At 39.2% G+C, this 25,474-nt stretch overlaps 1 protein-coding gene across 7 annotated transcripts in view; it reads right to left on the bottom strand.

The window, feature by feature from the left end:
- Window positions 1-25,474, bottom strand: part of CYGB (cytoglobin) — a 74,624-nt gene that overhangs the window by 5,753 nt on the left and 43,397 nt on the right. For 5 of the 7 annotated variants that reach the window (XM_070937527.1, XM_070937530.1, XM_070937529.1 and 2 more), the window contains one exon: window positions 21,783-21,914. In XM_070937527.1, coding sequence (XP_070793628.1) covers window positions 21,783-21,914 — 132 coding nt within the window. Of the gene's footprint in view, window positions 1-21,156; window positions 21,915-25,474 lie in introns of those variants that run through there. The other 2 variants (XM_070937531.1, XM_070937532.1) reach the window with 2 other exon arrangements.

Raw genomic sequence — 25,474 nt, 5'->3', positions numbered from 1 at the left:
TCCAGCTTTCCTCCTTGGCTGTCCCTCCCCTAGCCATCTGCTATTGTTGGACTGAAGGAGAGAAGCTGATCTTCTCATGTACTTACTCTCCTTCAGGATTCTACACAATATTGGCCACATTTGTTACTAGGACTGTGTCAATAGACTCTACTCTTAGTTCTTTTCCTGAAATGGGCTTAATGGTGGACTACCTCTCAGTGCTGTCCCATCTCTGGAAAACATGGATCTGGCTGCAAATTGTAAGCCTTCCATTGAAATATCTGTCAGGAGCTATTTGCTGATGTTGTCTCTTAGGCATCTGGTTAATGTGTGAAATTGCCCTCTGTGTTAAATCCAGGAAGGAAAAGAATCTAAGCAGATGATTCCCAGGATATATCTTTTGGTTCATCCCCAAAGTAGAAATCCTGCTGCCAGAAAAACCAGCCCTAGAAATGGAAGGAGGAAATGGTGTTTGTTTGTTTAATTTCAGATTTCCCACCACCGGGGTCAGAGTTCTCTCTCCCTCTGCAGATGAAAACTCAAAATATCCTATATCATCTGAGATTTATAGCTCTAATCAAAATGACACTGAATAATTCGGTTGCCTTCTGTAGCTGTTGATTAAATCTTTTCATACTATACTTATAAAATGGCATGATTAGCTTGGCTGAATGGTAAGGACAACCTTAATAAAACGGTTAAATATTTGATGGGCCAATATCTTATGAAAACAAACAAGAACCCTTCCTTTTGAGTAAGGAAGCATTGTGTGGTCAGGGAAAGAGAAAGACTGAGGAATTAGCTGAGTCCATTAAAATGACAGCTTGGCAATTATTTTATACTTAAAGGCTCTGGGGCACCTTGAGGGCTGTTGGCAGGTTTTTGCATGAAGACAGAAACAGAAATTTTTCCATATTCTATCCCTCTGTGAAATGTGAAGATTAATGCTGTGTAATTTCTGGTCATTAACCAGCTTCCCATGTGTGGAGAACAGAACAGGAAGTAAGTGGCAAAAGACAAATTCTCTTTATGCCTTCCTTTTTACCTTGTGTTGGGGTTTTCTTTTTTTGGTTAGGGTTGAAACCTGTTAGGTTGAAACATTAAATATATATCTGGATCCCACATACTCCACCTCGGTCTTCACCACCTAATACTTAATCTTTTTCTTGCCAAACACTGAGGGAATTAATCTTGGTCCTGTCAGAGTTTATGTTAAGCACTCCTCAAATAAACCAAATTGTTTTGAGCAAGTGAAGAAGAGACAATGAAGTCAGTTCTTGCTCCAGAATCACAGCAGGAAATTTCCTTCCTTCCTTCCTTCCTTCCTTCCTTCCTTCCTTCCTTCCTTCCTTCCTTCCTTCCTTCCTAATTTACTTACTTACTTACTTCTTGTAAGAATTTAAATTTAAAAATTAAATTTAAAATCTAAATCATCAGATGAAAGCAACTAAGCTTGACTATTAAAACCAAGGCCATTTTAGGGGTGTTCATTGTATTAAACCATCTAAGTCTGAAGTGGATTGTGTGGGAATCATATTATTTGGAAAGGATCTGGTGCTTTCCAATGACAATACAGATAGTCATCTTCACAATATGACCATTTGCTGAGAGACCACTTGAAGTTACAAGTCACTGAACAAATAATACTTATGCCAGTCCCCAAATTTATGACCACTAAAGGGCCTCCAGGGTCCTGTGAGCAAAATTTTGGCTCTTGGCAGCTCACTTGCACTTATGACTATAGGGGCACTTCAACTCCCACCCTCCATCTCAGCCCTTTTGGCTGTCCTGCACAGCAGCGCTCTTGATGATGTTGCTGGGGCTGATGTAGATACCTGGGGCCTTCAGCAATCTCAGCCAGATGCCACCAGCCCAGGCAACTACCTCAGCCAAGAAGTGCCACTTGAAACTCTCACTGCAGTCAGCCACTCTCTGACTCCATAATTCAAAGCCCCAGCCACTCTGCCATCCTGCGCTCTGCAGGCCCTGTTGCACCCAACTAACCTTCACTGTTTTCTTTCCACTGCTGATAAGTAGTATCTGGCCTGACCCTTTGTGAAGCAGTAGGCTGGCTGTGCCAAGCTTTCTTCCCAAGTCCACTTGCACTGTTCCCCAAATAGCATGTGCTGTTCTCCAAATATCGTGCACTGTTCTTGTGATGCTTTGGAAGGCCTCAGAAGTTTTCCGAAGAGTTTCTAAAGCATTATGGGAATGGCACACGCCATTTGGAGAATGACGTATGTTATTTGGAGAACAGTGTGAGTAGACTCAGGAAGAAATGGCCAGCAGATGTTTCACATAGGAAGAAGGTAAAGATCAGCTGGGCACAGAAAGGCCTGAGGAGTGCAGGACAGCTGGGTTGACTGTAATGGCTGGCCACAGAATGGGGCTTGAGGTGGTACTGCTTGGTAATGCTGAGACTAAAATAGAGCCCAGATGATGGTGGCAGCGGGCTGAAACTGCTGACTGCCCTGGGGTAGGAGATGACCAGGCTGAGTCTGAGGGAGGGGTCAAACCCATCATTGAGCCACAATGGTGCAGTGATTAGAATGCAGTACTGCGGGCTACTTCTGCTGACTGCCAGTTGCCTACAATTTGGCAGATCGAATCTCACCCAGCTCAAGGTTGACTCGGTTGACCATTCTCCCGAGGTTGGTAAAATGAGGACCCAGATTGTTGGGGGCAATATGCTGACTCTGTAAACTGCTTAGAGAAGGCTGTAAAAGCACTATGAAGCAGTATATAAGTCTAAGTGCTATTGCTAATGCTATCAGTCATGAGTGCCTTCACAACCACAAGAAATCTAAGCCCAGCTCACCTTGAATTCCTCTGACCCTTAACTATTGCCAATTTGCTTGGGCTGTTAGTAGTTCAGATTCTTGTAGAGACCTTAAGCTTGCAATAAATCTTTATACCCATTTGGACTGCCTGTATCTCCTGAATTCCCTGGTGCTTGACACCTGGGCCTCTACCCCAGTGCTGCTACCACAAAGGAGTGCCACTGGGCAGGGTGGTTAAAAGAGAAAAGATGAAGGTAGAGATAGGTGGGTGGCGGAAGTTGAAGAAGAGGTGAAGAAGGATTGGGGCTGAAAGGGACCAAGCCAAGAAGGCGTAACATCTGGTGGGATTCGGTTAATGACAGTAACAGGGACTGTCACTGAACAATGCAATCACATGACAACATGCCTTATGACTGCATCACTTAGTGGTAGCAATTCTGGTCCTCATTACTGTTATAATTCAAGGACTATGCTTGATTAAGACAAGCAGGGCTGTACAGAGGTGCTTTTCTTCAATAATGACTTGAGCAAAGCATTCCTGCAAATGCCTTCCTCAAAGGAGAAGGATTTTTCCCCCTAATACAGATGTTCAGCTTCATCTGGCAGCAGGATCTTCTGCATATGGGCCCCTGCTCTGTACAATGACTGCTGTTCATGAGGCAGATCAGACCCTCAAGGCAAACTTCCCCACCTCAACTCTCTTTTGAAGTAGTTCTCTGAAATAGGCAACAACTAATTTCGCAGTGGATTTGCCATGTTAGCGTTTCAAAATGAGAAGTGTCAAAGCCATTCATAAGCAGGATGCACTGTGTTTAAAAAAAACTTATATTATTTCTGTAAAGATAAAGATCATCAGCATTGATAAAACAAGGGGTCTCAAACTCTGTAGTGCCGCAACTTCATAAAATTTCAAACAGAATTGACCTTTCTCATCAGAATTCAAGAATCTGCTCGAAATAATACAGGCTATCTAAAATTAAATATACAGTCTTGAGAAATACAGTGGGTTTGGAACATGAGATTGGCAGTCCTTTAATATAAAGTATTCCCTTTGAGCTGACAGACATTTCATCATAATAGAAGGTTATATATTTGATCCCGGTTCTCCACTTAATGAGGAGAATAAGCTTGCAATTCCTGTTGAATGTAGATGGTGAAAGTACGAATGCTTACAGACATTTTTTTTTCTTATTTAGCCTCAAATTTTAGTATTATTGATATGGTGTATAATCAAGCAATTTTAAAGATTATTTCCACTTGCAGTCCAAAATTCACAATTCATACTTCCGCTAAGAACTGGGATAATATAGTACAATTTTCTACCATGTGTCTTACTGAACTAAGCTATGTACATCGAGCTCTGATTTTAAAAGAAATTAATAAAAGTCAAAGTCCAGTATTTGGAATCATTTGTATATGAGATGGGTGGCAAATAAATAAATAAATTAAATGAATGAATGAATAAAAATAAATAAATAAATAAATATGGAATAGGTTGTATATGAGATGGGTGGCAAATAAATAAATACATACATACAGTACATACATACATACATATATAATTTATTTATTTATTTTATTTATTTTATTGAATTTCTATACCGCCCTACTCCCGAAGGACTCAGGGCGGTGCACAGCCATAAAATAAAACACATAGATATACAAAATTTAAAATCGAATAAAATGAATTAAATAAATTTGGCTGAATTAATACCCATAATTTAAAATACCCATATTTTAAAATACATTAAAAATTTAAAATTTACACTTAGAAGGGAGAAGATTTAGGCGAGTACAATTAAAGCTGAAGCCAAAATCTCACCTTTTCTTATTGTTTGCAAAAACAAAATAAGACTAAAAATAATTAATTTTTATTGCTTTTTTAAAAATAAAAAATAATAACCAAACCTCCAAATCTGCAAGACTAATATCAGGAGACAGTCCACAAGAAGGCTGCCTTGGAATCTCATATGGGAGGCTGTTCCAAAGGGCTAGAGCAGCCATTATGCATTAGATGCATTTCCAGGTCCCATCAGGCGGCAACATTTAAGGGAGGGGACCTGGATTGTACCCATTCTAATTAATCTGCTAGGATGGGCAAATACCCTCATGGCCCACAAATAGCCATAAAAACTGGAGTTTTTGAAGAAAATTAGGGGGCCAAGGACTGCAATGCCTGCTTTAAACGTCACCAATGCTGAGGGCATTTTTCTTATCTAGCCTGAGATTCAGGTAATAATCTTTCATTCATTTCTTTACCACAGCCATGTATTGGTTAAACTCTTTTGTTGCTTCAGCTGGATGGGATGAAGGATATAATAGAACGGTGATAATAGAACAGTGATTATCATCAATATTCTAACGGCATTGCTTTCTTTCTTTTCCAATTATCTCTTTCAGCAATTTCATGCTGACATTAAATAGCAGAGTTAAATAAAGTAGAACTCCTATGGGTTTTGCATTCAGAGGGAGATAGCTGTTCACCCTGGACAGCAGTACATAAGTAGCCTGACTTTTTTGAGATCATTGAATAAATAAACTAGTCCAAGGCAGGGATTGTGGCAGTTTGTCTGGAGGGACAAACAATGCCCACTCCTAATTCAAAGTGATAGTTGTGCAATGTGGCTGTCCATGCCTATCCTAACAAGCTTCCCTTGCTGGCGCTTCCACAAATTCCCTAAAAATGTTTTGTTTTTCTTTTGGTTGCAGCATTAAAAAAAAAAAAGTATATCTCAAAGTGGAAGAAAGATACAAGACTTGAGGTTCAACAGACAGAGGTACTATAAGAGCCAAGGTGGCACAGTGGTTAGAGTGCAGTACTACAGGCTACTTCAGCTGACTGCTAGCTGCAGTTCAGCAGTTCAAATCTCACCGGCTTTCCTCCTTCCGAGGTGGGTAAATGAGGACCCAGATTGTTGAGGGCAATATGCTGACTCTGTAAACAGCTTAGAGAGGGCTGTAAAAGCATTGTGAAGCGGTATATAAGTCTAAGTGCTATTGCTATACTCTGAACTTGACTAACTCACAATTTGCTGTGAATCAGTAAACGCTAGAGTTGGCCATTGAGAGCAATTCTCCTGACATAGATGAGATTGTCTGTCAGTGCTTCTGTTACACAAAGGGAAAATAACATTTTGCCTACCCACTGGCACAGACGGAGCCTCCTCAATGAGAGCAGTTTATAAAATTTGAGTAAACAAATGAAAAAAGTTCCCCAATATGTTTGAGTGGGAAATTTAAACATAATAAGTGTCACACACGCCCTATTAATACATTAGGTGGGAGAACTTTCATTAGCTGTAAGAGTATCACATTAGTCAACTCAGGTTCATTCATAAAACAACATAGTGATTTCTGGGGGGCCAAACTAAATGCTACAATGCAGCCACCACATCCAACATATAGGTTTGTCCCTTGCAAAGTAGTCTTCAGCAAAGGGTCCCAAAAAGTGCTTTTCCAAAAGACAACGGGACTTTCTGGGGGGGGTTTCCCCCTTTGAAAATGTTTCGCTTCTCATCCAGGAAACTTCTTGGTGAAATGAAGAAGTTTCTTGGATGAAACTTTTTTCTTTTTTTCAAAAGAAAAAAAAAGAAAGAAGGTCCAGTTGCCTTTTGGAAAAGCAGCTTTGGGACACCCATGACCTGGATGGTTGAGAACTTCCACAGACTTTCAGCAAAGGGAGTTTCCTGAGCAGAGGAAAGTAGCTGCAGCCATCTCTGGGCAGCCTGTCTTTTTCTGAAATCCCCCTAAATTCTTTGCCCCCAGATGTTCAGGCCAGAGGTGGGTTTCAGCAGATTCTGACCAGTTCGGTAGCAGAAATTTTGAATAGTTCGGAGAACCGGTAGTAAAAATTCTGACTGGCCCCGCCCCCATCTATTCTCTGCCTCCCAAGTCCCAGCTGATTGGGAGGAAATGGGGATTTTGCAGTAACCTTCCCCTGGATTGGGGTGGGAATGGAGATTTTACAGTATCCTTCCCCTGGCACGCCCACCAAGCCACGGCAAAGCCACGCCCACAGAACTGGTAGTAAAAAAAATTTGAAACCCACCACTGGTTCAAACCAGCTTTTCAAAATCTTTGCAGGGCTGCTTGAAGTGGGGAAGAGCCAGGAGAGTTTCAAAGGGAAATAGATAGTTTTTCTTACAGGGAAGAGCCATTTCCCTTCTTGTGTATGGTTTGGCTCATAACATCCTCTTTATCTCCTTCAGCCTGCCACTTTCTGTCCTTGGCAAAACATTCTGGCACCTAAATAAAGCCAGCTAATGAATATGCATGCATTATTATGTGCCTGCTTGTCTAATTCACAGAATTTGGGTTTGCGGGTCAGATAGAAATGTTTATTTTTAGCATCAAATTCTAAGTACAAGCTTGAGGCAGGGAAACACAAAATTCTCAAGGATGCTGAAACCCCTCTTCGAGGCAATCCATCTTGACTTTCACTTTTTGTTTGCTTTTGTTCTTACACAACTGTGTACATTACCAAAATCAAACAAAGTCATGAAGCATGCCTGCAGGCTGGTTAAAAAGAGGGGGAAAGATAATCAAGGAAGGGTTTCTGGCATATAAGAAGCATTCAAACATTCCTGCAGCTGCGCTGTGTATGTGATTCAAATATCATAAGATCTCATGTTCAATACGCAAGGACAAAGTATATGTAGGAGGTGAATGTATATATGCTTCAAATCGCCTACAAATGACTTTGTCTTTAGACCTTCAGAGCAAATGACAGTTGGGATTTTACCAGATTGAGCTTCTGTGAGGGGTCAACTGAACCCAGTTAGAAGCCCTCATCCTGAAATCTGAAAGTTCTTTTTAGAATCTGGTAACTGCACAAAGATCCATAGAGGATCTGCTTATGGCAGCAAGTTGGCTAAAGATTGCAGTCACATACCTAGGATTGGTTTAATTCTTGCACATTCAGGTGAATGCTTGAATAGATCTTTGGTCTACCACTCTTTTTCCTGCATTTGCCTGAAAGGAAGCTGAGATTTTTTTAAAAAGGTTACTTAAATTAAGTGACAGCAGGAGGCTTCCTAAAGTAAATTAAGTTTCTTAGCTTCCTCATTACTGCTGTGTTGGAGTTCCTGACTTTCAGTGACAAATGGGCAATAGATCTCAGAAATGTTGGCTGAGCAACCAGAGCCAGCAGCTGCAGGATTACTGGAAGAAAAGTTGTTTACCCTTTGCAAATATACAAAAACTGGAAATGAAGAATTAATGATCTGTTATTACAAATCAGATTCAGAACTAGAAGAGGATATCTGAAAAGAATACATCAGTTCTGAAAAGGGCAACGAGCAGAATCAGAAATAACAGAGCAGAGGCTGGTAGAACATTCAACTATGACATGAAATAAAGTATTCGTAGAAGTAGAATTGGAAGAACTGTAAAAGTCTACCCAGGGCAATGAAATAGAAGCCTTCCCAGAAGTATTTCGGACTATATTGGCAAACCACGGGGGAAGGGGTATACTAGGAAATGACCAGGCTGACCCTGAGACCAGGGTCAAATGCATCTTCAGTCTGGTCTGGTGTCCCTACATCTCAAAAGAGTCAGAAGTCCAGCCCCCCCCACCTTGTAGTCTGTTGATTCTTATCTGCCGCCAATTTCACTTGACTGTTAGTAGATCAGATTCTTGTGTATAGCTTGCATGGAATAAACTCACAGTGCTTTTGAATTCTATCCTGACTTCTGGTTTCTTGTGCCTGACGGGGGGGTGGGGGGGTGGGTGGTTTTGGCAGTAGAGGAAACCAGCAAAGCTACTGAATAGTTTTCATTCCCAAACCAAGCACTCTCTCTCCTCTGCCTTCTCCTCAGAAAGAACAAAACCTTGTAGCTAAAGAAAAACAAGAGAAGTTCAAACAGAGAATGACTGGACAACTAGAACAGCATAAAAACAACATAACAAGATTGCCTATATTGAAGCTTGTTCCAACGAAACAGCTAGCACAAATATTAACAGATGCTAACACTGTAATATCAAATAAAAGCACCAGCGCATTACAAGAAACAAACCAACTAATGCACAACATGGATGCAGCTATAACTGAATATCTTTGATGCAAAATCAACAAACAAAAACAAACAGTGCACCACCCCAAAAAAATGATTAGGCATGCTAAGAGCAGCATGCTAAGATAACTCAACATAAAACAGTTCATTTAGTGACCATGCAAAGTAACAATGGCACTGAAATAAGTGACTTATGACCATTTTTCACACTTACGACCGTTGCAGCATCCCCACGATCATGTGATTAAAATTCAGATGCTTGGCAACTGATTCATACTTATGACCGTTGCTATGTCCCAAGGTCATGTGATCACCTTTTGCAACCTTTCAACAAGCAAAATCAACGGGGAAGTCAGATTCACATAACAATCATGTTACTAACTTATCAGCTGTGGCAAGAAAAGGTTGTAAAATGCGGCACTGTACAACAGTGCTGTTGTAACTTTGAATGGCCACTAAACAAATGGCTGTACGTCAAGGACTACCTGTACTTAATTTATATGCCACCTATCTCCCTGATAAGGCGACTCTGGGCAGCTAATGAGATGATAACCACATTGTAATATGTGGTATAAATTGACTTTTAGTTACATGTAGCAACATTTTTTAAAAAATCAAATCCTAGGTTCCCTGGAGTCTTTTAGTCTCATTCAAGCAAAAATCCTGCCCTTGGCCATTTGTGAAAACATTTGATGTTAATGTGTTTAAACTGCACGAAGGATGTGGTGAAAACCCACAGGATTACTCCTCCAAAACACATTCACTGTATGGAAATGCTGATTCCTTGCCTTTTAGGGATCTGCAAAAAGTAAGGTTTAACTGGGCAATTACTAATGCTACATAACTTTCCCCTTCCCCCATGTTTCATTCAAGATGTTTTTGTTGACTCATTCCCTTGTTTTGGCTATAGATTCTGTTAGTGAGTTTGTGGAAGAGAACCTTAGAGACACATGGGAAAGGAGAATGAAACACGGAATTACTTTTGAGTTACTTTTAGCCGCTGAATTACCTCCATTTCTGAAAAAAAAAAGGGAAGGGGAATTTGCTGTTGAGTTTTATGAAAGAAAAGGAATGGTTTGAAAATTTAGCAAAACGTTATTTCTGTGGTCTTCATCTTAGTGGTATGCTTTGGATTAAAAATATTAAAAGTGAAAATATGGCAGCAGGCTATTTTTCATCATTTCAGGCTTCTTACGAAGGAGGAGTAGAGTGGGATAATCTGGAACTGTCAAACTGGCATCCAGGAAGCTAAATCTCAGAATGAGGTTAGCAATCAATGCTAAAAATAATAGAAGTGCCTTCCTTAAATATATTCCATAAGTAAAGGGGGAAAAAGGAAAAGAAAATAATCAGTATATTAGCCAGTCAATGGCAAAATGTTAGCAGGCAACAACAACAACAACAACAACAACAACAACAACAACAACAACAACAACAAAAGACATTGCTGCAACTCTTACTTCAGTTTAGACTTTAGTTCAACACAAAAGTATACATTCGAAGTGAAAATTGTGAGGAGCAAGATAAGATTGAAGCTTGGGATGGGTAGATATATGGTCAGCTTAAATATCCAGGACGAGATAAATTGCATACTAGGATACTGGAAAAAAAAACCTAGGAAGTTCCATAGGAAATCATAAAGAAGTTATTTGCAGCCATGTAGAAAATAATGCATTAATAACCAGAAATCATAGATTTATCAAGAACAAAGTTCATCAGACTAACAATATCTGGAAGGCATTCACATTGAGTGGCTTGGATTCAAAAGTGCATGAATTAATGCTTCCTCTATATAATCAAACCATAATCGATAGACTACAAATAATATATTCGTGGTTGCTAAAGAAGGGAAATTCTTTAGCTTTGAGAAAGGAGACTAAAGTGATAGCGCTCTTCAAGTAACTTCCATGTTACATAGAAGTTCCAGAACTGTTCTCTTCCATTTTACAGTGCAGGACATAAAATAATGGATTTAAGTTAAAGGATGGCAGAGTTGTACTGGAACAGTATGAGCAGTTTGATACTGAAACTAATTAACTAGAGAAGTGGTGGATTTCTTTTCACTGAGATGCTTTAATATGGATTTTTGCTCTGAGCAGGGGGTTGAGCCCAAACGGCCTCTCACTTTTATGATTCTATGGTTTTCACTTCAAGTTAAGTCTAAGGCTTTCATCATTACAATACTTCATGCACACATAGTAGATTAAGCATCTAAATCTCATCTCTGACTCTTTAATTACAATGCTCACTCTAATGCAGGGGTGAAATCTACTTACCTTCCCTATCGGTTTGGAAGTGCATGTGCCCCGCGCGCGGATCCTCTGCACATACGCAAACCCTTCTGTGCATGTGCAAAGGGTAAAAAACAGGTTACTTCCTAGTTAAAACCAGGAAGTAACAATGACCGGGTGGGTGGGCGGAGCCTCATGCTGCCATTGCTACCAGTTCTCTGAACCACCCACTGCCATCGCTACCGGTTCAGCCAAATCAGTCCGAACCGGTAGCATTTCATCCCTGCTCTAATGGTGTCGTCACCAAATCAGTCACTTGCCACTAAATTCTTTTGCCTTAGATGCAGATGCCCATGCTCCTGCTACACAAATATCTTCCAGGTGCCTTCAGTTTAAATTTGCCAAAGCATAACTTGCTTTTTGACTTACAGCCTGAGGAATCACTCAGCCTGGTTCAGCCACATTGATGCTGAGTTTTTGCTCTTGTCATGGGGGAAGAAGCCAACAGGAAATCAGTTGCTTTTTCCAGGAGTTTATGCATAGCAGTGCTTCAGCAAAGCAAGAAAAAGAGTGTTTGTATAACGGAGTAGGGAATATGGTTGGACTGCAAATCAGCTTAACTGTATATGAAACTTTGCCAGATAACCGTATTTCAATCAGCTGCCCTGCTTCTGCTTGGTTCTGGGAGTTTTATTTTAGTTTCGTAAGATCCAGAGATTCTACTATAAAAGAAGAGATGTTTACTCCAGCAAAAATATCTCTGCTTGACAGTTGGGAGAGGATTGAGGAAGAGCCCTGGAGGCGCAAGTGGTTAGAGTACAGTATTGCAGGCAAATTCTGCCCACAGTCTGGAGTTCAATCCTGACAGGCTCAAGGTTGACTCAGCCTTCCATCCTTCCGAGGTCAGTAAAATGAGGACCCAAATTGTTGGGGGCAATATGCAAATAATGTTGACATTGTAAACCACCCAAAGAGTGCTGTAATGAGCTATGGGGCAGTATATAAGCCTAAATGCTATTGCTATTGTGAACAGCAGCAGAACTAACTCGCCTCATTTAGTACGATATAACAAGTAGTCAAAGAGTGGGTGCAGGAACTATGACACCATTGTGTGGGGCAGATGACCTTTGACTGACTGGGATCATGAAATCAATGGTCAACAAGGATAGGAATTTCCAGAGTTGTTACTGTCTGCCTCTAAATGATATAAAATTACTTTTATGTTTATATTTGATATACTCCAAAACAATAAGATGCTTACTAATGTTGACCCAGATAATGTTATTATTGCCTTTCAATTTATATAGCTGTCCATTTGATGTGTGGGTCTTTTGGTGATACATCTGCACACAACTAGAAAACCTACAGTCTGAATCCATGTCCTTTATTCCAAAGCATTGTGACAATGTATCACAGATGAAAAGAACTCTCTCTCTCTCTCTCCCTCTCTCCCTCCCTCCCTCCCTCCTTCCCCCGCTTCTATCTTCCGTTCTGCTCCCCCCCAATTCCCTGTGCACTCTCAAATTAATATTGGACTTTTTCACTGTTCTCTCCTGAAAATCCTGTATAAACTTCAGGATATGGTATTTAACAAGTTATATACAATAACCTGTTTAATAATACTGAAATGATAAAGCAGGGGAAAAGGTTTTATCAAGTTCTATTTTTATAATAGTATACCATATCTCCAATTCTGAATCCCTATTTAACAGCTAAATCAACTTCCTGTAAGACCCATTACCCATGGCAGAAAGTCAGCAATATTCCCTAAATAAAAACAGTATATAATAAAGAGTTTGGGAGATTGTCTTTAAAAATGGTTGATTATTTGTAACCCTTTCTTATTTATTTATAACTACAGAAGATATCACAGTATATAGAATCTCAGTAGTACCACTACTGTATATACCAGGGGTCTCTAACCTTGGCAACTTTAAGACTTGTGGACTTCAACTCCCAAAGATCCTCAGCCAGCAAAGCAAAGTTGAAGTCCACAAGTCTTAAAGTTGCCAAGGTTGGAGACCCCGGGTATAGAGGAAACATACAAGCAGAATACTTTTTTTTTTTTTTTGCTTAAGAAGGTTTGCACAAACAGAACATTTCAAGGAAAAACAATTTTCAGTAGTATTTGCTTAAATACAGCTGCAGCACTAAACACCTGTTCAGCAATGACAGTACTGACTGAAAGTTGATCTGGAAGCAGCTTTGCAATTAGGGAATTCATACTGAGTGATCGATGTATCAGTCAGCTCTGCATATCAACAAGGAAAAACTATCATTAGATCCTACTTTTAGTTTTCAGCAATAACAATGGCTAAGCAATGCTCACTGCAAAAAGTTCAATAATTAATGACTAGGAACATTCGTCAGGTTCTCTCAGGTTTATCATAGCCGTAGCATAGAGTTAATAAACATTTCAATTTTAGATTTAAAATATTTTTATGGCTACTGTTCAATTAATTTATTTTTATTACCGGTATGAATATGTGTTTTTAAAACTTATTTAGTATGTTTATATACTTTACTTTTCAGTCCAGAAGGTTTTGAAAAAACAGCTTAAAAAAGAATTTAAAGTCGGCCCCAGCATCTAACATTTCTGAAACTTACAACAGTAAGTTAAACAATGTGAAAAAAATAGCAATACAATCTGTGCTAAAATACTGGACCAAAAAGTTATGTTGAAATACAAAATTCTTTAACAGCCATTAAAAATGAAAGGAGAGGAAAATCGGCAAGCTTATCAGGGTGAAGGAAGTCCAAGGCTGCTATTTGAAATCTCATGGAAGAAAATTTAGGGCATCTGGAGTCAGGCGCTATGTGCCAATGTCAATGCTCTAGAACAGTGTTTCTCAACCTTGGCCGCTGGACGATGGGTGGACTTCAGCTCCCAGAATTCCCCAGCCAGCTCTGCTGGGAGTTGAAGTTCACCCATCATCCAGCGGCCAAGATTGAGAAACACTGCTCTAGAACCAAGATCACAGGCTGTTTGGGTTAAGAAATCATATAGAGGCCAGAGCAAATATATTAAAACAATAATACCTGCTAGTGCTCATCAATAATTAAATGTGACGCTTTGTGTATCAGCAAAGTTTTGGAACTATCTTAAAGCTCAGCCTTACATAGAGCACACAACCATAACCACCTCATCAGGATATTACTACTAAGTATCTTAAGTTCAAAGCACAGTGAACATACTGATGAAGCTTTTGAAACGTTCTAGGTCATGGCTCCTACTTGTAAATCAAAGAGCAAAAGTTGAAAATTATTATTTTGGCAGCTTATTTTGGAAGCGGAATATCTCAAATATAAACATAATAATAATTTTATAGCATTTAGAGGCATTGGCCCAACGAACAACGTACGTCCAAAAAATCATTATTTTCTTCATTGTCTGGCCCAATGATCAAGGGCGTATTTTGGCCTTGCAGCCAACAGTTATCCATTCTTATCTTGAGCTTGCATTTATTGATCCTCCCTTAATTCATCATCAGCTACAAATATTTGTTTAGGGAATTCTTTGCTTAGAAATGGATCAGACTGAAATGGATGAAGAAGCTTGCAGGGTGGTTGCTATGCGGAAAAGCCACAATCTGCCACCATTACTTTTAGAGTCTTTCCTTCCAATATAGGAGTAGAGCTTTTACAAAATAGTATGTTAATGTAGCAGTTCCTAGGACAGTCCAGAAAAAGATCAGCGTAGGTTTGATTGAAAGCCACACTGCCCTTTTTACTTTCCCACCTGGGTGGTGAGTTATGACACTCAGGCAATTTCCTCCAAACCAGGTTGAATGCCAGGCAAAAATGGATCAAAACAGCCACCTTCCAGGCTCTGCGTTGTTCTAAATTTTAAAGGCTAACACAACAAATGTGAAACTGGCAGAATACAACAGGAATCTAAGATTATTGTTTTGTTTTGTTCTGTACTGTTTTATTTTATTTAGGAAATTTATATGCTGCTCACATCCTTTACACTTTTTAAATATGCATGTGGTGGGAATTTCGCCTATCTGTGCGAGAATGATTTATTTAAGTGATATTCAGGAATCACTCATGAAAGTATCTTTGGGGACTGGGTCTGCACACATGTAGAGTAGCTCTATCAGATAATTGTATCTATAAACTGACTGGAAGGTGAAGGGATGAGTTAAAGGCAACCCTCTGCTTCCCCTTCTGATGGACAGCTTTCCTTAATGAATTTTGCTGAAGCTGGTGTCTTGTAAGACCTTCGGTCATTTCAAGTTGTTGTTTCTAATGCATCTCCTAGGTACTTGTACATGGAAGCTTGCCCCTTACTTGATAATCACTGGGTGAGTTGAACTCCAGCTCTCTGTTCCACCACAAACAAGGGTGTTCCCTGATCTCTAGAGTGCTACAATTTTCTTGAGGAACATCAGCCAATGGGTTCTCAGACAATCCAACTAATTCCACCCAAAGCACAATGCAAGCCACTAGAACTATGCAAGTCATTCAGCAGAGTAAACATGGTATGATGCAATCTATGACATATCTCCTGGGCACAGAGAAATCAAGAGATAAATGAACCCTGGTTTCCAAGAATGTTCATTTTGAAATATTTGTTGCTTCTGAGGTCAAGAGAGAGGGAGGAAAGACTTGGAATGTAGATAGGAGATCTGATGAAACATGGTGCAGCTGGCTCAAAATATTTACAAGAAATTTACAAGAATTACCAACCAAAGTCACAATTCAATCTTCCTTCCTTTTTCTCTTCCCTTTTAATTTATTTGTTTTTTAAATTATTTATTCGGCAGATTTTAAATTTGAGTTGTATATTCTCTGTATATTAAAATAAAGACAGATTTTTAAAAAATATAATGAGCTATAAACATATTTCTGAACATGCATATCTTCTTTCTGGGTGGTAATTTTTCCGGTTGATGATACCAATTGCCAACTGAATAATGTTTAGTAAACATCATTTCTGCAAAATAGCAGTAGCAATAAACAAGTATACCAAATGTTTTAATAATGTGCTTTTTGAAGATATAGATTTATTATATCTCACAGAAACAAAATAGCCCAAAGTGTTGATTGTATATTAATTTGACAAGTGTTTTCCTAATTATTTTCTTTCGTTTTGTTGCTAAGGTATCTAAGGCTGATGCCAATCTTGCTAATCTGAAGAGATATTTCTTCCCTGTCACCTTTATAGCCCAAGAAACTAGAGAACATCCCTTCTTTGCCACACCTAAATTTCTTTTATGAGCTAAGCTGCTTCTTGTCTGACTACTCCCCTGGCTGTGAGTCTTCCTCCTGCCTCCCAAGGTCATTCCCACATACCATTTCACCTTGTCGTCTCTGACTTTGAGAGCATCACACAACATGGGCCACAAAGCTAGTAATAAAAGCTGTGTTGGTATGTTGGAAGATTCAAGCCTCTTTTCGATGTCAACTCAGTTATTTGAGAACTACTTAAACATGATTAACTTTTGTGTGGCTGAGAGCATGTCTGAATGATCCAATTATATGATCCTATATAATTGGCATTCTCTTTCTGCAGAAATGCTAATTTCATGGGGAAAACATGAAGAATCAGTTCCCTCATACATAGCTGGGGGATTTAAATACAATTCCTTCCATGGAATAACTGCTTGGAGACAGATGGCTGAGACAACACTAAAAAGTTGCTTGAATGAGATACTTTTGAATTTTGAAACCCTACTGAAATTCCCCAGGGCTCTTTTGAAAACAAATATGAATCAGTTGCCAAGCATCTGAATTTTGATCACATGACCATAGGGATGCTACAGCGGTCATAAATGTGAAAACCAGTCATAAGTCACTTTTTTCAGTGCCATTGTAACTCCAAATGGTTACTAAATGAACTGTTGTAAGTTGAGGACTATCTGTATTTAACATCTTGAGACTGTAGATGTGACAACACTAATGTTTGAATGACTCAGCTAAATGACCCCTAAACCATGTAATAAGTTGACCTAATACTTTCCGCCATGAATAGATCAATTTCAGATTTTGCTTCCCTACAAAGATTCTCCCCTATAATCTCATTTATACAACAAACAAGAGGTGAAAATATTCTTTCTGTGTTTATTATTTCACCAAGGGTATGTTAGGAAAGTGGGTTTTGCCACTAGGTCGGGGCTGTCAAACTCCCAGCCCGTGGGCTGGATGCGTCATGCGCTGGCCACGCCCACGCCTGGTTTAGCGAAGGGGGAAAAGTCCCAATATGTCACATGATGTCGCTGTGATGATGTGAGTTTGACAGTCCTGCACTAGGTAATTTATGATTTCCTATCTAGACCCAGAGATGGAGGTTTTTCTTTAACTTGGGAAAGCAAGAGTCTCCATAGAGAGGCTGGTTTTTACTTATTCTGCATGTTGTATAAAACTGAAGTTACTGCTCAGGAAAAAGAAGAAAAGGAGGAGAGGAAGAGGAGAATGACAGGTTGCCTATTAACGTGCAACTGGAGAGTCAGATCCACTCTCTTGAATAATTTCTTGGTAGTATATTTGCTAACATGTGCTGAAATCAAAATTTCAGGCAAATCCACATTTTAATGGCTTAATTGAGTTGACGGGTGTCACTTATTTAAGAATGCCTGCTGATATGAAATCTCATTACTGCAGCATTTAAAATTGTCAAAGGAATGTGGTCCCATGCATACAAATTTCAAATGATTTCCAAATCAAGGTTTTAATACTGACAAGAGAGTAATGTTAGAAAGTATTACTTCATAGAAAGAGTAGTGGAAGCTTGAAACCAACTTCCAGTGGAGATAGTGGGTTAATCATCAGTAACTGAGTTTAAACATGCTTGGGATAAACACATGTCCATCATCTGACAAAAATAAAATAAAATAAAATAAAATATAGAAATAATAATTAAAATTAATTAATTAATTTTAAAAAACAAGAAAAAAACAAACTTTAAGGGCAAACTCAATGGGCCATTAGGTCTTTTCTGCCATTATTAGAAATCTATGTTTCTAATTCTAATATAGTTTACTTAAGCTGACTGTATTGGCTTGATTCAGTTCCATATGTGTGATTGTAGCCTTTCCGACTTCAGCATTGTAATTCTAGGTTTGGGGGCAGAAAAATACAAAGGTATTCTCTCCCCCCGCCCTCACCCCTGACGGTTTCTCTGTAGGTGGGCTGAAGGGAGACATCTGGTTTAAAAAAAGCTAAGAACTCTCCAATTGAACACAGTCAAGGAGAATCGGGATGTTCACCCTGATTGCCGTCATCTTGTCAGAAATATTTTTCACTGGAGAATCCTTGTGACAAAAAGAAAAGTGTGTTTGTGTGTGATCTGCTGGAGGACGGTTTGCATTATTTTCCCTCTAATCCGTAAGAGCTCCCATTCGAGTCAGGGTTGTTTTTTGTTTTTTGCTCTGTTCCTGAACATAATCCTCGGCTTCTTCTGATATTTTAAAGCATACAGCCATTCAATTTCCATGGCTTTCTTCACGATACAGTCGTTTTAATTTAAAAATAAACAGAGAAATGTAATTTTCTTTTTTAAAATTGGTCTGATGGCACACACAAATGCGTTGAAGGCAACCTTCTGTCTATCTATCCTTGCTTGAACTGGGAGAGGCGACATATAAACTGAAAAATTGTCTTGATAATTACTGTTTAAAATCAGACATTGTGTGTGTGTTTAGTGGTGTTAGGAATTGCTGGCTGTCTGATTCAAAGAGTAGTATGTAATTCCATTTATCTTAGACATACATTTCATTCTGCCCTGAAGTAAACACCCAATTTTAATTGAACATTCTTCAGCTGGCTAAAATATTTTATGAATTTAGCCTGGACTTTTAATGTGTTTATCACACTAAGAATACAAAGTTTTTCTCCCTGTCAATCTTCATCTCTCAAACTGATCAAGACTGTATTAAGCCACCCTATGTTAAATAAATTGCTTCTTTCATTTTTTCATAGCAAAAGCTGCAGCTTGTCCCAACCATCTCAATGTTACCTGGAATGTTAGGCTTCATTATTAGCATTTTAAAAGAGTCTAAGGCCTCTTTTTTTAACTTTAGGGAAACATATTTTTTTCTCCTTAACTAAGGCCATTCTTTTGGTATGGAAGAACTTGTCAGTTCTTTCAGCACTAAAGAATAGAGAGCATATTCTGAAAATCCCTGAATCCACTTGCAAGTCTTAAGAAAGATGCAAACCCAGTTGAGAAAGAATAAAGTAACTTATAAATTTGCCAGTTGTAGAATGTTATCTAGAATCAATGTTTTCTATTGTTCAAGTCTCACGTGTCTTTGTTGCTTGATTACTTACTTTCTGATGTATCACATATACTAAATATATGTATCATTTGTTTCTGTACCTTATAAAAAGAATGTTTTTTGCTTTCTGAATTACTTGATAATTTATATTTTTGGGTGGGCAGAGAAGCCCCTTTGCAAGGGTAAAAAGTGTTTTGAAGTTTTGAGGCAAAGTTGTTGCTAAGTGAAACATCTGTTAAGTGAGCTTTGCCCCATTTTATGACATTTCTTACCACAGTTGCTAAGCGAGTCACTGCAGTTGTTAAATTACTAACACGGTTGTAAAGTGAATCTGGCTTCCCCATTGACTTTGCCTGTCAGAAAGTTACAAAAGTTGATTGCATGACCCTGGGACACGGCAATGGTCATAAATATGAGTCAGCTCCCAGGCGTATGAATTTTGTTCATGTGACCATGAGAATGCTACAACGGTCATAAGTGTGAAAAATGGCCATAAATCCATTTTTGTCAGTGCTGTTGTAACTTCGAACGGTCACTAAATGAACTGTTGTAAGGCGAAGACTATCTGTATCATTCTCAATAGAGTAAAGCTATTACATCCCTTCATTTTTATGTCAAGCTGGAGATGACTAAAACAGAATCCAAATGGGCAAACTATCAATAGTATTGAGTGAAAGAATTCTTCCTTCTAATTCTTAGTACTCGTTTCTCCAAAAATACCGTAAGACCAGGTCTTATATTAATTTTTTGGTCTAAAAATGTTTCCAGTTAGATCTTATTTTCGGGGAAATACAGTACTAAATGCATCTGTATGGCTGATGATCTTAACTGGGGCTTATTTTTAGGGTAGGGCTCGTATATTACGAACATCCTGAAAAATCATGCTGGAGCTTATTTTCCGATTGGGTCTTATTTTCGGGGAAGCACAGTAGTATGGAAAAGATGCAGCTGAGCTGAAATCTTGCAGCCAGGTATCCCATTTGTGCTACCTCTTGAAATCTGATCTGAAGCACTAGCCTACCCTAGTTAGCAGTGTCCCTTTCCAAGCAGGGGACAGTGTACCTGTACGTGTATATAGCAAGCTTATTTTATCCAGTTAAACCAGATTTTTCAGGAAGAGTCAAACAATATCGCACCCTCATTATATCTCCCTTGTTTCCCTTCCAGTTACTGCTTTCCGTATGTGCCACTTTAAAGACTGAACTGCCTACCATGTGCTGATTCATTGTGGAGGCAGCATTGCCTTTGGGAGACCATCCAGAGCCTTGGCAGATTCCTTTCTACATCAGCCTAGCTGACTAATTCTTTGTTCTGTCTAACCCAGTCTGAATCAATAGGGGAATCCCAGTGCACTCGTCTAATATCTCTGAAAATAGGCCAAAACTGACATGCTTTGCCACCTAAGTAGATCACTGAGGTGAATCACAGCTTTCAAAAACTGTAAACGAATCAGCATCAGTGAAGGAATAAAAATATAACTGAGTTTGGAGAGAGATGAAGTGGGATGATTCAGTGGGCAGAGATCACCTGATTTCTTATTATTTATAATCTGGGAGGATTTAATTTTGAGCTAGGGATTGCTCTAAGAAAGATTAAGATATTTTATAATCCCACTAAGTATGAATTGAATTTCCTGGGCTGTAGAAAGACTGCAGATGAGTCATGTGTATGGTAGTGAAAATTACCAGCCTGATAAGACATCATGCCCATCCATCAGTGGAAGATTTGTAGAATTACACTTTTTTCTTGATGGATTGTGATTTAAATACCTCTATTAACATCAAGCTGAAATAAGTAAATCTGAAATAAATACATTCTGAAAGCTATTACCATAAACTAATAGCTTTTAGAATGGAAACTGGCTTCTGCTGAAGCAAAAAAAAGACTCTTGCGATACTTTAAAAGGAAAGATTTATTGCATCATTTGTAGATCATTGTCCACTTTACCTGATGAAAAGGACTCGGATCCACAAAGGTTTATACAATTAGCAACTACTGTTAAAGGTGCTACAAGATTCTTAACAAGACCCATATAGCATGGCTTCATACATCCTAGCACCGCATTATTAACAAATCTGGTAATTCTAAAAGTCACAACTGAACACATTTCATCTTCTTTATGCTGGCTTTCCATTCTAACATGATTACTAATGCTAATACAGTACAGCAGGGAGTCCCACACCAGGCCGTGGAAGCAGTGGGCGTGTGCGTGCACGAAGCTCCATTTGTGTGAGCGGCGGGCGCACGTGTCTGCTGCTGGAACAAATTGAGCTGCAAGTGTTCACCCACAGCTCATGTGGAACCATCCCCTCTTCCCCCTGCCAGTCTGCAAAGCCAAAAAGATTGGGGATCACTGCAGTACAGTACAGACAATTGCCTATCTCTCTAAAAGGCCAAGCACTGGATTTCTTCTTAAATACCTACAGAGTTACGCATATGAGCCTATTGCAAGTAGAGTGAAGGGTCATGAGAATCAGGGTGAAATTGTGCAGGAATCCCAAGCCTTCCCTGCCACATTACACTCCCATTATTGAGTTTGGAAAGTGCATCCAGCCCACCTCCTTGTATGCAGCCGTCACATGAGTGTAGATGAGGCTCCTCATCTTGGCCCAGGCTCTCTGAACTTCTGGAACACTGAACTCATTGGTGTATTGTTCTGCAAGCACTTCCAGTATGACGCCAGTCAGAATCTGAGAGAAGAACGAAGATGAAAAGTTAGGAGAACAGAATTTCTCAGTGTCCTCCATAGTTTCAAAACAAGGCGTGACCATTAGCCCTTTTTAAATTGCTATCGCTTTGGCCGTGTGCTGCCATAATGGAAGTTTATTCTTAGCTGTTGTACAATGCCCAGTAGATGAAGGCGATTAATAATAACTTAATATTGGGCTTCCCTGGGATTATAGACTATAGCTCTTTCATTCCTCGGCAGCCTGTTTTGGTCTAAGGGGTGTACCTAAATAATTTTAGGCCTTGGGATATAAAAGTCTTAATTTCCTGATCTTTCCTAATCATCTTAGATGACTAGGTTATTTCAATTCAGAGGCATGAAACTAGATGTTCTCCTTTACTTCATAGCCATTTTATGCTTCACAATTGCTTGTCCTTGATGCTCTGAGCATGTGTAATAAGACTATGCACCCTTTGGAAATGACACAGAAGAAACACTGCAGACATTCAAGCTCGAGCACAGCACATTTCTGCTATTCAATAAGGCAGACTGATTTTTTTTTTAAAAAAATCAGGTTAATATGATAAAAAGTTGTGAATGTTTTATGAGCTACTCATTTTAATGATTCAGTGCTTATGACGTGAAAAATAAGCATTTAGTTATATTAAAATTGGACTTGTTTACTATTTTCCTCATCATCTGACAGGCCCTACGTGGCCATTTCAGCAGCCTGAGGGACTCTGCATTTCAGCCCCAAGGCTGCACCACAGCTTGTGCAGAGGGAACTGTAAAGCAGACTATTTGGATGGTAACACAACATAATTCCAAAATCAAATCAATAGAACAAAATCTGTGATAAAATTAGATGATCAAATACTTAATAAAAGCAAGAGAATTAGAAAAGTTTCTTGATGTTAGAAAAACATCAGTCTATGTGTCAAGAGAATTCTGCAAGCAGGAGCCCCAAAAGCTATCCTCAACACATAATGTTATTAAGAAAACAGCCCCTTTACTCATAAAGAGTCATGGGACAGCTCATCTAGAAGCAGATCCCACCCCCCCAGTAGCTACCTTAAGAGTAAGTATTTGCATTCAAACTGGACGGAGACTATTTTCTGCACAAGTGAGATGTGTTTCAATTACTAGTTCTAATTAGTACTTTAGCAGCTGCATTTTGTGCTAACCCCTTGAACTGAAAAATGAGTCGGCAAGTGCTTCCGACTTCAAGTGAGTGCAGTAGTTTATTTTATTTTGCTATCTATGAAAACAGCTTTTTTTCCAGGCTTCTTCACAAACTTAAGAAAATACGTTTTTCTTTAATGAATCAAAAGGAATCTGACTCTTAAGCAATGGGCTCATACAGAAGCCTGAAAAAAAGACGGGTGTGTTTGAATAAACGGCAGAGAAGTGCTGCATACACACCATCTCTAAAGCACTTCTGAATCGCTGTCAAAATATGCACAACCTCCCACCTGCTACTTCTGGTCTGTCTTCAGAGATAGTTCACTTGTGGTTCACTACAACAATCCTGGTTGAAGATTCCTATTGCATGAATAACTCTAACCAAAGTATTTCTATCCAGGAGAGGCTGCAAGTAGTTCCCCAGTTTGCTATAGATTAGAAGTAATAGAACCTCAGCATAAAAGAGATGAAAAATAAAATATTTGAGAGCATTCATAATATAACTTACAGCTGGTGCTGCCAGCTTCATGTTTGTGTCTGAAAGTCTAATTGGAAGTTTCAAACATCACAGTCACAAAAAGGCATCAATCTTGTCAGAATAGTGGGCAGATCTGATATTTTAAAACTATGTGGCAAATATTCATTATTCATTGCAAAAAGTTAAGAACTTTCATCTTTCTTCAGTTTATGTTTTAACTTTTTTCTGGATTGGGACACACTTTAGAAAAACAAACAAACCCAAATCTGGAATTTAGCCACCACCTCATTGCTAAAAAAATAACCAGTGACAGTTTTAAAAAGAAAAGAAAATGCTTTGTGCCATGCCAGCTAAGCTTTTTGGTTTGGTTTTTTTTAATCACTACAGGTAATTCCTGGGTTATGAGCACTCCCGTAGTGAATGTTGGAAGTTACACGATCAACGCCCCCTATCGTTTCCAAATGAGGCCCAAAACTACAAATCTTGCAGCACCACGGCAGTTGTTTGCCCTTGCCGGCCAAAATAGAGCTGGGGGCTGGATCTGGAGGCTCCATTTCAACCTGCAGTGGGCCAGGGGAAGCCTGCAGAGGGCCAAACGGAGCCTCAGAGGGCCAGATCCAGCCCCTGGAGGCTCCATTTCGCAACCAGCCAGGGAAGGCCCATGGAGGGATGAACGGAACTGCGGAAGGGCACATGAGCCTGGAGAGGAGACTGCTTGCTAATCTTCACAAGTATTTCAGTGGGTCAGGGAGGCATTGGATGGTTTTAGGCAGGTCGCCTATTGCATCAGTAGGCCCCTCATGGCCTTCCCCACCCTGAAATACCTCATGTGCACTTAACAAGCCTTGCATTCGATTAGTGAATGTGTGGGTGAAAGGAGGGAGTGATCGCATTCAAGGTACAAGATTCACTCCCATGAATCCTCGGCCTACAAATGGAATGGGCAGGCTCCATTACACTTGTAACTCAAGGACTACCTGTATAACAGTATATATACTTTAAATCAGCAAGGCAGATCAGAACAGGGTACTTTATATCTGATTGTCAGCTGATATTATGGAATGTGTTCTGCCAAACTTCTTCCTTTCTGTTCTACATTGTGACTGCTATAATCTTTAGTGTCTCAGCAGTGAAACTGTAGATAATTTAGATCAAGCCAAATCTAAAAATGCATTTTTAGATTTGGCTTGATCTAAATTATCTACAATTTCACAGCTAAGACACTAAGGATTATAGTAGTCACAATGTGCTTTGTGCAGGGGCTTTTAATGTCTCTTGAGAGATTGTAGGACAACATTTTTATTTGAATCCCCACTCTTATTACCAGATCCTACTGCAGTGTAACATATTACCCATTGTGATTCTCCATCAAGTGTACAGGAAATTCAAAACATTGAAATACCATATTTTTCGGAGTATAAGACGCACTGGAGTATAAGATGCACCTTAGTTTTTGGGGAGGAAAATAAGAAAAAAGCTGATTGACAGGTGGATCGGCCTCCCGGAATACCCCCAATCAACTGTTCCCTAAGGTGAATTTTAGCAACAGGTTCCTTGGTTATGAGCTTTGTGCCTTGCTTTTTTTTTTTTTTTTTTTTGCTTTTTTTTCTGCCTCTGAAACTTCTGAAACTCTGTTTCGGAAAAAACTTTTTTTCCTGCCTCTGAAAGCCTCCGAAACAGAGCTTCAGGAAAAAAGCCTCTGAAGCTCTGTTTGGGAGCTTCTTTTCTGAAGCTTCATTTCTGATGCTTTTTTCAGCCTCTGAAACCTCCATTTGAGAAGCTGGGCGGGGCTACATTCGGAGTATAAGACGCACCCAGATTTTCACCCTCTTTTTTTGGGGAAAAAGGTGCATCTTATACTCCGAAAAATACGGTAATTCTTGCAATACTAATTAGTCTATTTCAGTTCTTCATAATTATTG

This window comes from Pituophis catenifer, unplaced genomic scaffold (genome assembly GCF_029215685.1).
Source record: "Pituophis catenifer annectens isolate HBS135680 unplaced genomic scaffold, rPitCat1.0.hap2 SCAF_2, whole genome shotgun sequence".
Lineage (NCBI taxonomy): Eukaryota > Metazoa > Chordata > Lepidosauria > Squamata > Colubridae > Pituophis > Pituophis catenifer.
The sequence above is the reverse complement of the archived record's forward strand: the minus strand, read 5'-3'. Positions and strand labels throughout refer to the sequence as shown.